General features: G+C 54.3%; 2 protein-coding genes across 3 annotated transcripts in view; both read right to left on the bottom strand.

Moving 5' to 3' along the window:
- CUL9 (cullin 9) overlaps positions 1-1,538 on the bottom strand; it is a 36,708-nt gene extending 35,170 nt beyond the window's left edge. For both annotated transcript variants that reach the window (XM_087438616.1, XM_087438617.1), the window contains exon 1: positions 1,459-1,538. The gene's annotated coding sequence lies outside the window, so the exon portion shown is untranslated. The remainder of the gene's footprint in view (positions 1-1,458) is intronic.
- Positions 1,539-2,163: 625 nt separating this feature from the next.
- SRF (serum response factor) lies at positions 2,164-11,690 on the bottom strand. Its single transcript, XM_004424112.3, has 7 exons — positions 10,820-11,690; positions 8,932-9,198; positions 7,087-7,348; positions 6,408-6,527; positions 5,185-5,376; positions 4,769-4,845; positions 2,164-4,549 (listed from the first exon to the last, which is right to left on the bottom strand). Exons 1-7 carry the CDS (start codon positions 11,336-11,338, stop codon positions 4,454-4,456), a joined length of 1,533 nt encoding a protein of 510 aa, XP_004424169.1. The 5' UTR covers positions 11,339-11,690; the 3' UTR covers positions 2,164-4,453.
- Positions 11,691-15,490: the final 3,800 nt, after the last annotated feature.

Raw genomic sequence — 15,490 nt, 5'->3', positions numbered from 1 at the left:
AGGGAGCCAGGGGGCCAGATAACATTATGGGAAAAAAAGACAGGTCCTACCCTGGACTTACACTGTACGCATAGTGAGGGTCTAAGTCAGGTAGATATAGATGGAGGTGGTAATCATGGAGTTAAAGAGTAGGGAATGAGGTCAGGAGATGGTAGAGGTAATAGGGAAGCAATATAGTACGGATTACAAAGTTAGATGAACGTGATTCTGAATTCTGGCTCTTTCACTTACTATGTTTGTAGTTTTGTACAAGTTACTTAGTCTCTGAACCTCAGTTTCCTCCTCTGCAACATGGTAATACTATTCATACCCATCTCATGAAGTTGTAGTAAGATCACATATGTGAAACATTTAGAACAGCTTCCAACACATATTGAGTGCTCCGTAAACACAATCTAGTATTACTATTCTTTTTTTGTTGTTGTTTTGTGAGGAAGATCAGCCCTGAGCTAACATCCATGCCAATCCTCCTCTTTTTGCTGAGGAAGACCGCCCCTGAGCTAACATTTATTGCCAATCCTCCCCCTTTTTTTCCCTTTTTCTCCCCAAAGCCCCAGTAGATAGTTCTATGTCGTAGCTGCACATCCTTCTAGTTGCTGTATGTGGGACGCGGCCTCAGCATCGCCAGAGAAGCGGTGCATCGGTGCACGCCCAGGATCCGAACCTGAGCCGCCAGTAGCAGAGTGCGCGCACTTAACCGCTAAGCCATGGCGCCGGCCCTAATATTACTATTCTTAAATGGAGAAGGTAGGAGCAGTCCTCAGATAAATGGAAAGATATTAAGCCAAAAGAAGACTGTAAACGGGAGTAGGGTGATTGCTATGCTAGTCGTCAGGAAAAGATGTGTGTGATATGAAGCAGTGTGGGGGCAACCGGGAGTGGTGAGAGTAAGAATGGAAGGTAAACTCAGATGAAGAAACGGTGATCAGAGCAGGGGTCCTGTTGAGGTCAGGGAGAGAAGATGAGAATAGAAGAGAGGCGTGAAGAGGAGGGGAAACATAGGAGGTGATGGGGGTAGGGGTCCAGTTATCATGGAGGGCAAGACTGGGAGGGAACCAGTGATGCGATGGACCACTGATGAGCAGGATAGAGGGGTAAAACAATCAGATAGGCCTAAGATTGGAGGAGGAGAGGTGGGGAACTGTCATGGGCCTGGGACAATAAACTGAGGTGTAGAGAGATCTGGACGCGAGGATGACACAGCAGGTAGGCTGGTAGCAAGGTCAAGCCCAAGCCTGCAGGCCAGCAGGGGCGGCGGCGGAGGCCAGGACAGCGGTGGGAACGGGCTTGGGGGGGCGGGGTGAGGATGGGGAGGAGGGCGCGGTCCGAGGAGGCTGACAGGACCGAGCGAACCTAAGAGAGTGAGACCTGGGTCCCGTCGTCAGCCCGACAGAGAGTGGGTAAGGGACCAAGCAGGGATGGGACGGGGACCGGGGCGGCGCAGGACTCTTGTCTCACCTCCCACTTCCCAGCTCGGCCCTCGCTGGGGCCCAGGGGCCGATGCCGCCGTCCTGGCCCCGCCTCCTCAGCAGCTCCCTTCCGGGTCACGCAGGAGAGCGCGCACGGCCGGGCGTCTACGGGTCCCACCGCGGCCCACAGCCGAGCGGGCGGAGCAGCGCGCGAGTGGCACATGCGTAGTGCCCGCGGGCTGCTGCGTGGAGGCGCGCTGCAGGCGGAGCCCGGATCGCGGTCCCTTTGCTCCTCGCTGCAGGAGTGGGCAGCCGTTTCCATCCACAATCAATTGTGAAGCCCCGTTCCCCTTCACGGAATCAACCTTCTTCATCCCCCTGAAACCTAGTGACCCACACTCCCCCGCTAGGGCTGCTCTTTGAGTTTTTACTGGGTAACGTGGACATGAGTTTCCCAAACCCCTTGGCAATGCTTTGGTTGAGTCACTTTTCCTATTAATTAAAATTGTTCATGTCTGTGTTGGCCTAACAGCCGGCAAAGCCCTTCACCGAGATAAAGGCCCAGCCTCCGAAATGTTCGTTAAATTAAATCGTACGGAGTTCAACAGCCCAAAGCTCCCCTTAGCATTGCCGGATGTTTTCATCAAGCAGCCAGGCTTCCTTCTCGGAGCAGCAACTTTTGGGGTTTGATTCGTGTTCACACCTCCCTCCCTCCCTCCCTCCCTGTATGGAAAAACGGAGGCAAAGACCCCACTGTCTGTGCACAAAAATGATACATTTATTGAAAGAGTATTTTTTTTAATACAAAAGAAAGCTCTGTACATAGGACTGTGACCATGTCCACTATTCCTGGGTCAGCATCCCAGGGGAAGTAGAAACCACTGACATACACACTCCACATTCACACACACACATTCACTCAGGCACATACACACCCCCCAGAGCCATCAAGGAAGGGAAACACCAAGGGTCACTGCACATAGAAATGCCACCTCATCCCTGACGCACGCATGTTCTCCCAAGGCCACGCTCACACAACACACATTATAAGCACTTTGCCTGATTCACTCACTGGGTCTGTCTTTTGTGGGAAGGAGAGGAGGAATTCATCAAGGTCTCCTCCCCTGGTGGGGGAGTGGGGAGTGAGTGAGTGATGGTGGAGTGAAAGGAGAGCAGAGAAAAGGGGCTGGGCAGTTACAGACCTGAGTCCCAAGTTCCCCCACTCTCTGGCCCCTGATTTGCCATGCCCCAGCCTTGTAAGCCACCCATAAGCCCCAGCTATCTCCAGGAAAAAGCCCAGAAAGGTGACTGCCATCCTGGCACCCCAAATTGGGGCAAGACAGCAATGGGGGTTAGAGGTTAGGGGGTTCTCAAACATGTCGGCAAATCATCCCCTTGATAACTAGGCTGTGCGTAAAAACCTCCCCCACCCCCTCACCTAATCACAGAAGCAGGCTTGTTCCTACTGAAGGCAGTCATAAGGGGTTAATAAAACTCCACCCCAACTGCTGCCCTGTTCTGAAAAAGCTCCCTTTCCGGATATAGGTGGTGAAGGTAGGCTCTGACACAGGGTAAAAGACCCTCCCCCTATGCTGGCCCACCCTCAAGGTCTACCCCAAAGGGGGCAGAAGGGGTAGGGCACAGCCCCTGTACAAATTACATAAATACTGAGGTTACACTTAGAAAAATAAAGTCATTTTCTTCAAGGCTTTTTGTCTTAATTTAAAAAAGTTACAGTAGCTGCTCACTCCCTGGGAGAGCTGCCCATTTCTGGCTCCCCTATCGCTGCACTAAGCCTAAGAGCTGCTCCCGTTTCTTCTGACCCCCATTCCTGCCTCTCACCCCTCCCAGACCCCACCCTGCTCACTGCAACTTGGGCCCCAGGCAGCTGCAGGCCTGGGGGAGCACAAGGCTGCAATGTCCATGCGTGTGGCACAAATGAAGTCAGTTGCCTCAACCTGACACCCTTCCACCCCACCCCCACATTTGGTCTCCCTCTTCCCTCTCCCTAGCAACAGCCCTAAAGGGCGAAAAGAGGCCCAGAGCTGTGGGTCACCCTCCCTACCCCTTTGGGGCATGGCCTGAGGGCCCCTCCCCCGGTTTTCTCCTGGAAACAACCCAGGCCCGGGCAATCCCAGAATCTCCCCCCCACACTGGCGGGCCCCAAGCTCTCGGGGTGGCTCTGTCCCCAAAGGCCCAGCCAGTTCTGGGGAGCCCCGGGGCTCCCCAGGGAAGGGGAGCTTGGGCAGGGAGGGGGATGAGAAAAACGCCATAAAAAAAAGTTAAATATTTTAAAAATATATATTTATAGATTTGTTTTCACTTCGTCTCCTCAAATAAAAAGTTCAAAATCAACTTTAAGGAAAGCAGCTGGGAGGAGAGGGGGGAAGACAGGGGGAGAGGGAACACTGGTGGTTCCCTCCAACCCAGGAGCCCCTGGAGTTCCGAGGGGAGCGGCAAGGCAGGGCAGGAGGCCCTGGGAACCTGCTCCGTGCACAGGCCCAGCTCTCAAGAGCTGCAGGGGCGGCGGGCAGCATGAGGGAAGAAGCCCCATCTCCCCAGCTGGCTCCCTGAGGGGCAGGGGTAGGGCTCTTTTGACCCAGCCTGTGGCAGACACAGTGCTGACGTGGAGTCAGCAAGGAGGCTGGGGAGAGGACCCCAACTGCTTCCTCGGGGGGACACGGTGCCTAGTCCCACAGAGGCCTGTGTGTGGGAAGGTGGGGCACGGTCCCATTGGGTAAGCTAATACTCATGGCAAACATGGAGCCAAGCTGGCAAGGGGAGTCTGAGGAGGGAGGACAGCCCACCATCAACAGAAATGGGAGGTGGAGCTGGAAGGAGGGGAGGGTGAGGGAGGATGGGGTGGAGGGCAGGCCGGCCCATTTCTTTGGCTGGAGTGAGAGGGCTCAGTCCTGTGGCTGCCCACTCCTCCTCCCCACCTCCCTCCTGCGGCCCATCAACATGTGTGTGAAGAAAACGTGAAAAGGCAACAATAAATAAGTGGTGCCATCCCTTGGGCCATCTGTCCAGGGCGGCAGGGCGGATCAGTCACTCTTGGTGCTGTGGGCGGCGTCCAGGTTCACCACCTGTAACTCGGTGAGGTTGCTGCTGCTCCCGGCCTGCTGCCCTATCACAGCCATCTGGAGGGAAGGAGGTGTGTAAGGAAGGGGGTCAGGAATTGACCAGCCAGCTCAGGCTTCCCCCTGCTTGCCTGCCTGGCCACCACAGGTCTGACCAGTAAAATGGATAGGCCTCCTGGCTAGGGATCTTGGCTTGGACCAACTGGTAAGAGAATCCCCAAGGTCAACATAAAGAAGTGGCTGGCTGGCTGGGATGGGGTGAAAGGGGCCTCCACCTACCTGGTGAAGCTGAACTGCAGATACGGGGATCTGCACTGTCCCAGAGGGTGCTGTCAGGAACACCTGGGGGACACCACCTGCATTGGAAAACCACAGGAGACACTTGAATCACTTGCTCAAGAAAAATTTCCAGATATTGGAGGAGTGGTGATAGAAACAAGTGACCGAGTGAGTCTCAGATGTAAGTGCCCAAGGGTGAGTGTCCAAATGTGTCCAAGTGTGCATGAGTGTCCAAGTGGACAAGCGTGCTGTGAGAGTGTGTGTGCAAGCACCCAGGTGTAGGTATATGTGTGGGCATCCTAGTTTCTGTATGTGTGTGTGAGATGGTGCACGTCTGAGTGTGCATGGGGGCATTTAAGTGTGTATGTGTAAGGGAGGAAATGGTCCTCCTTTCCTCAGCCCTGCTCCCAACTCACCTTGCTCCTGGACCTGGCTGTGAGACACCTGCATGGTGGATGGCGCCTGGGAGAAAGCATTGAGCACGGTGAGGCTGCCATCAGCCAGGCCCGAGGTGGGTGCATACATCACTGCATGGGGGCTAGGGTACATCATGTGGCCGCCTACAGTTGTGGGCACGGATGACGTCATGATGGTGGCGGGCAACGTCACTAGCAAACACAGACACATGTCAGGGAGGTTGGTATTGGTGCCTACTGATATCCCCCACCCCACCCCCAGGAACTCCAGGCCTCCAGAGTCCTCTTGCCATTTCCCATGTCAGAAGCTAGACAAGGCTCATTCCTTTGCTCCCTGTCATCGCCTAAGCAAAGCCTTATTTTTTCTTCAACAATAGCACCAACCTTTAATTATTCCTATCGCATCATACTATTCGATTATCTATCTGCTGAATTCTCTGTTCCAAGACCCTAAGGCCCTGGGAAAAACAAAGATGACCATGACTGACCCACCCTAAGGAAACTCGGACACTCCCCTTTTAGGGAGCTCCATCATCCCATTTTTCATTTGTTCTCTCTCCTCCTCCCGCTTCCTAAATGTGTGGCTAACAAATCCATCTCTTCAACAAGCACTTCTCAAATGTTAATGGGCACACAGTCACCTGGGGATCTTGTTAAAATGCAGATTCTGATTTGGTAGCTTTGGGGTGAGGCTTAAGAGTCTGCATTTGTCAAGCTCCCAGGTGAGGACACAGACCACACTTTGTGAAACAAGATTGTAAATAATAAGAACTTAAAAGTAATTACATTTTGAAAGTGTTTCATCATTTCTGAAATGACTAGAGACACCAGTGGGAATTATGGCTACTCAACACCGAGGACACCATCCCACAAGGTGAGAACTGCTCTATAAATCCTTCCTGGTAATTGAGCAAATGTGTGTCTTTGGGTAAGCAGCTTCTCCTTTCTGGGCCTCAGGCTTCTCATCTGAATGATGAGGAAGGTGGCTTCAATGGTCCCTAATTTCTTCCTGGAATCCACAGCCCTATTGAAGGCAGGATTCCAAGCCCAGCCATCCTCACCTGACTTGCCCATAAGGAATAGGATAAGGGTTAAGCCAAAAGCCTCAGTCTCCACATTAAGAAATTCTCTGACCTTTGTTATAAGAAGGACACTGCTGGGCACCTGCTGCAAGGCCTCATGAAAGAGGCAGGGCAGGGAGGTAACAGAGCTTTGAGCCATACCTGTCCCGCTGGAGGAGGTCTGCGTGAGGTCTGTGCTGCTGTCGCGAGAAGGAGACGCTTGCTGTGGGGCCTGGTGCACCTGTATGGCCTGCACTGGGACCTGTTGGGCCACTGCCCCACCTGTGAGACACAGAAACTTACTTGTGTTCTGTCCTACCCAGCCACCACCTGCCCCAGGCACCCTCAAACATCCCCAGGCACAGGGTCCGGCACACTGCTCCCCGACTCCCGTCACTATCTTTCCTGGGAGCCAAAGAGGCCCTTCACGCCCTGAGTCTGGTCTCCAGGGGCTTCCACGTTCTGCTCTTGCCCTTTCCTCCTCCTCCATCCCAGGCCTTGCCTCTACCCTCTTCAGTTGACACAGGAGCTGGCATTGACCCATCAAAGACACACGATCTGCCCTCCAGTTAAGGTAGGGAAGTGGCAGAATGTCTACTATCCCTGTGGCAGTGGGGGCCCAGGGCTGGACTAGCTAGGCAAGGCCAGAGCATATGGTTGAAACTTACTGACAAGGATAGTAGGGGTCCCAGTGGGGAGGGGCATGCCTGCCAGGGGGACACAAGGGGCTTTTCTCAGGCTCTGGCCCCTGTTCACCCTCCTCCTGAGCAGGGAAAGAGATTCTCCTTGGGCCAGCCCTAAACCCACTCTTGGCATGCCCAATTTGCCCCTTATGACTCACCAGGCATGAGGGTGAAGCTGGTGGGCAGCTGCATGAGGCCCCCAGAGGAGACAGGGCCACTGCCTGTACTCTTCAGCACAGTCCCGTTGGCACTGCTGACAGCACTGGGGCTGACGCTAGCAGACACTGGTGCCAGGTAGTTGGTGATGGGGAAGGAGGGGCCGCTGCTGACTTGCATGGTGGTAGAGGTGCTGGGTGCTGTTTGGATGGTGGAGGTGGTACCCGGCAGGTTGGTGACTGTGAACGCTGGTTTCAGTGTGTCCTACACCCAGAGTAAAGATGGAGCGGTGAGCCTCTACCAGATCCTGCCCCTGCAGAAGCTTTGTGTGGGTTCACAGCCCAGACTGGAACCAGTGTGCTTGGGTTCAAATCCCAGTTCCTCCATTTACCTGCTGCCTGACCCCTGGGCAAGTTATTGAGCTGCTGAGCTTCAGTTTCCTGTCTGTAAAAGGAGAATACCTATCCCGCAGGTGTGGTGAAGATTAAATAGGTTAACATATGTAAGGCACTTAGCACAGTGCCTGACACATAAAAAGGGCAGTAAGTATTTGCTGCTTTTACGATGATGACAATGACAATGTCAACATCATAACTCCCTGAGTTCTCTGCCCCCGTGGACTGTGGTCATCACACTGCCTGGGGAATCAGGACACCCGGGGTCTGGTAATGACCCTCTGTGTGACGCTGGGAAAATTACTTCCTCTTTCAGAGCCCCAGTTCTCCTCCTCTGTAAACATGAGGGGGCTGGGCTACTATGTCCTCTTTAAAAGGGTCCTTCTGATTTGCCAGGCTTCTGAGACAGGGACAAGAGTTTTTCAGGGAACTTAGGGTTAGAGAGAGATCTTGGGGTTTGGCAATGAAGCACTTTATGCCAATACTTAAGATTTAAACTACCAAAGGAATTTATACATCCAGCAAAATTTCCTGAAATAAACGAGCCCTACTGCTAAGAGTTTAAAAATTATTACCGATGATAAGCCACTAAAAGAGAAGGAAGCCTAGAGCACTGACTCTCCCCTCAGGAAGGCTTTGTTCTTAGAAGGGGAAGGAGGAAGCCACGAGCCGAGAATCAAGCTCGAAGAACTGAGGGGGCTCAAATACTGGGGGTGGGTCAGCGCGGGATGTTTGCTAAGCAGCCGAGCTCGAAGCCCCTGATTGGCAGAGGCGTTGCTAAGGCAAACAGTGTCGCTTCCTCTTATTGGCCAGTTAGTGAAGAAACACCCGGAAGGTGGAGCTCCCCGGAGGAGCAACAGAGGAAGCCCCGCCCCCTCTCCTTACCGGGAAAAGGAAGGGGGAGGCGTAACCAGGGCCGGCATCCCTAGCAGCCTGCGAATACGCTCCCTAACGTGCCCAGGCCCGGACATCCTGAAGAGGTAGGCGGCTGGCTAGTAAGGTAGTCTCCAGCCCAGTCACCCAGCCCGCCTGTCGACAGTGCCGTGTTCCCAGGACCTTGGAACCCATGAGTGCTTCCTTCCTACTCCCTGGCGACCCAGCCTGCCGGGAGGGCAGGGCTAAGCTACGCCCCCGCCCCCAGCGGGGAGACAGCTGGCGGGAGGAATGCAAGGGCCCTGCCAGGCAGGCGGGCTGCAGGCGGGAGGCCGGCGTGGAGCCGGAGCCGGCCTTATATGGGCACGGAGGCCGCCCGCTTATCTAGGGGGCCGGCCTCCTGTCAGGATAGCGAGGATGGACACCTGTCCCCTAGGATGAGGGGCACTAACCCAGCTCCATTCCACATCATTGGGCGCCTATGCACCTGTCCTGGGCGAGGGAGAGAGGGACCCTCCTCCCCTCTCTGCCGGTCAAGTCCCTCCCCTTCCTTCCCCTCAGATAGGTACCCAAACACACCTTGGTCTCCCCACTGCTGTCGGACTCTGACACCTGGTAGGTGAGGTCTGTCTCTTCAAAGCCCGTGGCACTCATTCTCTGGTCAGTGGTGGGGTCTGAGCGGGGTGGAGAGTCTGGCGAGTTGAGGCAGGTCTGAATCAGTGCCTTGCCCGTATCACTGGTGATCATGGGCTGCAGTTTGCGGGTGGCAAAGGTATACACATGGCCTGTCTCACTGGCCACCAGCAACAGCACCTGTGTCCCTGTGAGCGTGGACAGCTCATAGGCCTGGGGGTAGGGGGGAGGAGATGGGTAGGTCAGCAAACTTTTTATGTCTACCTTCCTTGGGAAGTAGGAAAGCGAGGAAGTACACGGTGATCTCAAGCCCACACTCCCATAATGACCTTCCTCTCCAGTGACTCTGGGAGGGTCCTCTCAGGATATCTGAAGGTGAGCTGGAGAGTGGAAAAACTATGCACTCTCCTTTGAGGAGCAGCCCCACTGACCTGCAGATACCCCAAGCAAACTGTCACGGGCCCCTGGTAACAGAACATATAACCTTAGGGGACACAGAGGAGCCCAGGTAACTGTTCCTTACTACGGCTTGGTGCCCGGAGCCTCATGAAGAGATGGCTCCCACCCCCTCTTCACTGTCACAGGGACCAGGATGAAGTGGCTACCACACTAGAAGTCACATGAGACATTAGAGCTAAGGGGCCACCTAAGCTCTAAACTGTCCCATGTTTCTTCCCGGAAACTGCACAGGCCCTAACCTGTTGCCATTTTGTCTTTCTGCCCTATAGTACTGTGCTACCCTTTTTTTCTCTCTTTGTCTTGATACAACAGTGTCTGGAATGATGGGAGATGGGGGCTAGATTAGCAGCTACTACCCTGCCATGAGCCCAGGAAGTGGACCCTCAAGGATGGCCCCATAGATGGCATCCTCACTCCCAATAAAGTTCCACAACCCACCTTGGAAGCAGCTCTGGTTTCTATACGGGACATTACAAACACCAGCAAACGTTCCCAGGGTTCTAGCTTCTTGTTTCCCAGCTCCTCTGCTTCCATTCCTTCCCATATCTTCTACACCCCAAGATGACTCCTTTCCTCACCCCTTTTCACTGGATAATCGGCTACAAGAGGAGAAATTTCTAAGTACCTCTGCAAACCTCCCTGGCTTCTCCCCAACTCCATGCACAGACTCTCCCTAGGGCTGGAAATCCCACTTGTCCCAAAGGCAGATGGTTCTGAAGCCTGTCCTGCAGGGAGTGTGCCGGCTTCCAGTGGATGCGGTGGAAGACACATGGCCACCGCGGGACTTGGTCCCTGCTGCTCAGAGCAGCATCAGTTCTGCTCTGCTCCCTTACCTGAGGCTCTTGAGCCCCATTCGGTCATCAGCCCTGCCTGTCCTTCCAGCCAGCACTACTGTCGTGGTGCCCACCTTCTTCCCACACAGGCTCGCTCATTGTTGTTAGACAGCTCCAGCCTCCTCACCTCCAGACCTCCTCTGCTGCTCCCTGCTTTTCCGGCACCTCCCCCGAACAACAGAGCGCAGTGGACCTAGTGACCCCCGCGTCTCATTAACCACCTCCTGGGCAGCTCGCGGCCTCCCATGAGCACTCTTCACCCCTTCACTCTGCAAGGGCCCTGTTCCTCTCGCGTGCCGGTCACTGCCACCTCGGTGCCTTTCCCCCCTTTTCCGGACGTTCGCGGCATCTCCCCTCTCCCCACATTTCCCTGGCGGCCCCTCCCCTTTCACCCTCCCGGGGTAACAGCCGTCCCCTCCCACACACCTCCTGCGGACTCGCCGCCTCTCACCTCCGCCTCGGCTCAGCCTGCCTCCCAGGCTCCCTCTGCGCGTCCCCACCCTCTCGGTCCCCAGTGGCCGGCCAGCCTCCCGGCCCAGTACCTTCTTCATGATGCCCGTCTTCCTCTTGCTGAAGGTCGTGTAGCGCCGCAGCTTGTTGTCGATGAACTCCATCTTGATCTTCACGCGGCCCCGAGTCTTCTTACCCGGCTTGGCCCCGCTCACCGCGCCGCTCACCGGCCCGTAGCCCCCAGTGGCCGCCGCTGCCGCCTCGGGCCCACCGACCACCACGCCGAGCTCCATCTCGCTCAGGCTCCGCTTCAGGCCGCGCCGCTCCGCGCCCAGCTCCTCCTCCTCGCCCGACTCCGAGTCGCCCTCGCTGCCGCTGTAGAGGGCCCCCGCGGTGGGCGCCGGGGTGGCTGTCGCTGCTGCTGCAGCCTCCCGCTCGAGGCGGCCCGGCCCGAGCCCCGCGCCGTTCCCGGGGACCCGGCCCCCGTTAGCCCCGCGAGTCCCGCCGCCACCTCCACCGCCCGGCCGCCCCGTCGGGGTCCGGTTCAGGCTGCCCCCCAGGGCCGAGCCCCGGCCCAGCGCCGCCGCGGCCCCAGCTTGGCTCGGTAACATGGCGCTCAATGCAGGAGGGCGGACGGGCAGTCAGCGAGGAATCGGAGCCGCCGCCGCCGCCGCCATCGGCTTCCCGGCTCAACCCGGCGCTCCCGCTGCTGCTAGAGCCGCTATCACTGCCGCCGCCGCCGCTGCGAACCCGGGGCCCCTGCACGCCCGGGCCGACCTGGGCCCTCACTTTCCTGCCCCTGTGGCCCGGGTTGCCCCAGGCCGGGCGCAGCGCCCCCTGTCCGTATGCTAGGGCGGCGCGCCGGCGACCGTCAGCGTCCCCCGGGGGGCAGGGGCTGCTGGCCGCGGTAGAGACGGCGGGTGGAGGGGGCCGGGACCACGCGCTGGCGGCGGAGGGATCCCCCGACCCTTCCCCCCATATAAAGAGATACAATGTTTCCTTTTATGGCGAGGCCGCTCCTTATATGGTGAGCCCCTGCGCCCCCGCCCCATTGGTCCGCGGTTCCGGCACCTCCGCACCCCATTGGCCCACAAGGGGCGCTTATTTGCATAGACATACCGAACTCGCTGCTGTCATCCCGCGTCAGACGGCGACTCCGACAAGGGAGGAGCCGACGCCTCTTAAAGGAACAGGAGAAGAAGTGCGACTCCGCCCCCCTGACCAGAGAATGGTAGAGAGAATTGGGAGGGACCTGCAGAAGGGAAGCCTGGGAGGGGACAGGAGCGCAGTCTTGCGGAGGAGCAGGAGCAGCACTGGGAACCAGGCACTGGAAGGGCTGGAAGCAAACACTGGGGTAGTCCCTGAGTGGATTGTGCCGTTTGCAGTAAATGATATAATATAGCCCAAATTCCAAAGGGAGTGCAAGGACTGGAGCGCTTCTCCACGCCTTCCTGGGGGAGGCAAAGTTACTGGCCGAGCAGAGGGGACTTGGGTCCCCGGTGTCCAGACTCGTCGCGCCCCCGCCACTGGGCTCCAACCCATCCCCTCCCCCCGACTTCCTTTCCCTCTCTTCTAGGCGACGACTTTCCCACCAGGCCGGCTCCCCGGTCCTCATTCATCATCCTCTATACGAGGGGGGGTCTTTGGCAGACGTACATCTGGAAAAGACCGGGGGAGACAGTTGGCCTCTCGGTCCCCTTATGGGGGGCAGGGAGGCGAGATGGAGATTGGTGAAGACTTCCAGCTGCGGGCTGGGCTGGGGGAGGGGGTGGTCCGGGGATAAAGCCCACTTCACAGCCAGTGCAAAGGCCTGGGAAAAAGTGTAGCCGGACAGATAGTTAAAGAAAACACACACGCACGAACACACACGCCCTTCTCTCGAAAGCCAGTGAGAGAAAGAAAAAAAAAGAACTGGCGTGCTGCAAAGCGCAGGTTCAGGGTCCGGGTCTGGGTTTTAGCTCCAAGGCAGTGAAAATAGCTTGGGCTTTGCTGTTACAGAAATTATTCAAATATGGAATCTGCATTTTCCTAGTCCTGTGCCTAGAAACAAGTGTTTGGTCTCTCCAAACTCCATATTCCTCACTGTTGGTACCCACCCCACGAGGTTCTTAATGCAGATTAAAGGAGATAAAGACAAAAGCTGAAGTGCAGGATAAGTGGTCAGTGACTAGTTAATAGGAGCTACCTGGGGTAATCACCTCATCCCTGGGATAAACATCCTGTTGTGTCTAAGGGGATGGGAGAGGGTGATCATTCCTGCCTTAAAAGTTGTTGTGAAGATTAAATAAAGCAGTTGGTTGTGACCCATTAGTGGTAGAGGCAGTGAAATCAATTTAATGTACTGAAACCACCATTTAAAATGATAAATTAATGGGTATCACAAAAAGCAAGGGCAAATACTGTTGCATAAAACTTGGTTTGCATTGGTTTTAGGCTGAACAGTACAAAACCGCCGTCTTATAGGTCAAGAGAGTGGGGTATTGTTGATTTCATATGGTTCAGTGTGTGTGTGTGCTGGATGACAATGTCAGCTGCATTTCTTACTATGAGTCACAATCCAAAGACTTTGAGAAATATTGACATAAAGTATGTTCAAGTGGTTTGTGATATGTGTGTATATATACATACATACCCATACACACATATATAAAAACATGAGCTTGTTCATCAAACCTTTAAATACAAGAATTAAGAGCCTTCCTCTTCCCCATTTCCCAGTATTTTTTTTTCTTTTCCTAATTTACTCTACACAACAGGTAGTTAAACATATGGAATGTGTTAGCTTACGAGGAAGAACAGGTCAAATAGATAAATAGGTTCCAGAAGGGCTTTAGGGGCCACAAATGTTGCTTGGGACTGTGATTTGTCTGAGCTGCACAGTCTTACAACCACAGCCCTGGAGTTTCATTCCTGCCTGGCTTCTAAAGACTTTTCCATTTGCGACCCCTGGTTTAGACACATGCAGGTGGACAACCCTCAGCAGTGGTACCCCAAGGACAACTGCTATCTGCCACATCTACAGGGTTGGGTGTTGGGATGAGCACGGTCCTCATCTTCCCTTCAAATAGGCTGCGCTCTCTCCAATTTCACCCAACCCCCTAGGGGGAAACACCAGCGTTACTGCCACAGCTCCTTCGCCTGCTTGGGATGGCTTCGTTTTCACAGCCCTTTGTCACCACAGGCCAGTGGGGGGGGACCTACACCCACACTATCCTGGATTACTGCAGGTTCAGGAGCCAAAACTGTTGATAAGGATAAAGTCAAAATCAAAAACTGGCTCGTAGTTGAGTTTTGTTTGGACCATATAATATTTTAAAATCAGGAGACTTTACATAAAAATCTGAATATCTGGACTCTCTCAAAAAATTGCAATTTTTAGCAACTCCGGGTCTGTGTGCCCACAAGAGCACTACAGCCTGGAGCTGAGTCGCGTGGTGGCTACGGAAGAGGCATCCGCTCTCAGGTTCACTATAGACTCCACACAGCCTACTGAGCTCAGATAAGTCCCCTGCCTGGCCTCTCTGGAATGTGAGTTTGGTGCTCCTCCGAGAAGGCCTAAATCACAGTAGCCCCCTGGAAGATGGGCTCACGTCCACCCCAGACCATGATGACCTCCAGAAGGGCATCAGAATTCTAGACAGATCCCCTCGTACCACACCATTTCCACCCCAACCTTTATTTCTTTCTCCTGATTTTTATCACCCAAATAATATCAGAACAAAAATTAGGGATTGCTTTTAAAAATTACTATCATCAAGGGGTCGCCCGGTGGCATAGTGGTTAAGTTCGCGTGCTCCGCTTCAGTGGCCCGGGGTTTGCAGGTTCGGATCCCAGGTGCAGACCTACGCACCGCTCGTCAAGCCATCCTGTGGCAGATGTCCCACATATAAAGTAGAGGAAGATGGGCACAGATGTTAGCTCAGGGCTAATCTTCCTCACCAAAAATAAAAATTACTATCATCAAAAAAATAAATAGTCATGCGTCACTTAACGATGGGGATATGTTCTGAGAAATGCATCATTAGGCACTTTCGTTGTTGTATGAACATCATAGCGTGTACTAACACAAACCTAGACGGTGTAGCCTACTATACACCTAGGCTTTAAGGTACCGATCTCACGGGACCACCGTCGCTATTCGGCACGTGACTGTAAATAAATTACTAACACTAAAACCATTTTCATTTGGAATTAACCTTTACAAAGAGATTCTTAACTTCACATAGAAGAAAAGAGGTCTCAATTGTGATGGCAGCATTAGAAGGAATGGAAAGGAAAAGAGGTCGTGAGTCAGTGTGCCAGGAAATCTGGAAAGCCATGCTCCAACACTAATTGGAACTACCACTGGACAGTGGGGTTGGGGGCTAGAGGATGTGTTATCTGCTTTATACGAGTCTGTTCCATTTGACTTCTTCCATGATCAATATTACTTTTATACATATTTTTTCTCTTAAAATTAAGCAAAGATAGCAACAGGGCAGAGGTAGAAGAAATGGATCTTGGTGACAGGCTGCACAGGGAGGGCGGTACACAGAGAAGAGGACTCAGGATGGATTGAGATTTTGAGTGAGGGTGACTATTCTTCACATAGTGGTACCATTGATGGAAAGAGGGAGCCTGGCTGGAGGAACAGGTTTGGAAGAGAGAAGTTCAGTTTGGGCTCAGGGAGGCAGGCAAAGGGAAATGTCCTGTAGGAAACAGGGAGTGTGTGTCTGGAGCCTGAGGTAGATGCTGAACTGGAGCTAATGCTTTGGGAACTGTCC

The sequence above is a fragment of the Ceratotherium simum genome, chromosome 13 (genome assembly GCF_057802395.1).
Source record: "Ceratotherium simum simum isolate JZ-2026a chromosome 13, ASM5780239v1, whole genome shotgun sequence".
Classification (NCBI taxonomy): domain Eukaryota; kingdom Metazoa; phylum Chordata; class Mammalia; order Perissodactyla; family Rhinocerotidae; genus Ceratotherium; species Ceratotherium simum.
The sequence above is the reverse complement of the archived record's forward strand: the minus strand, read 5'-3'. Positions and strand labels throughout refer to the sequence as shown.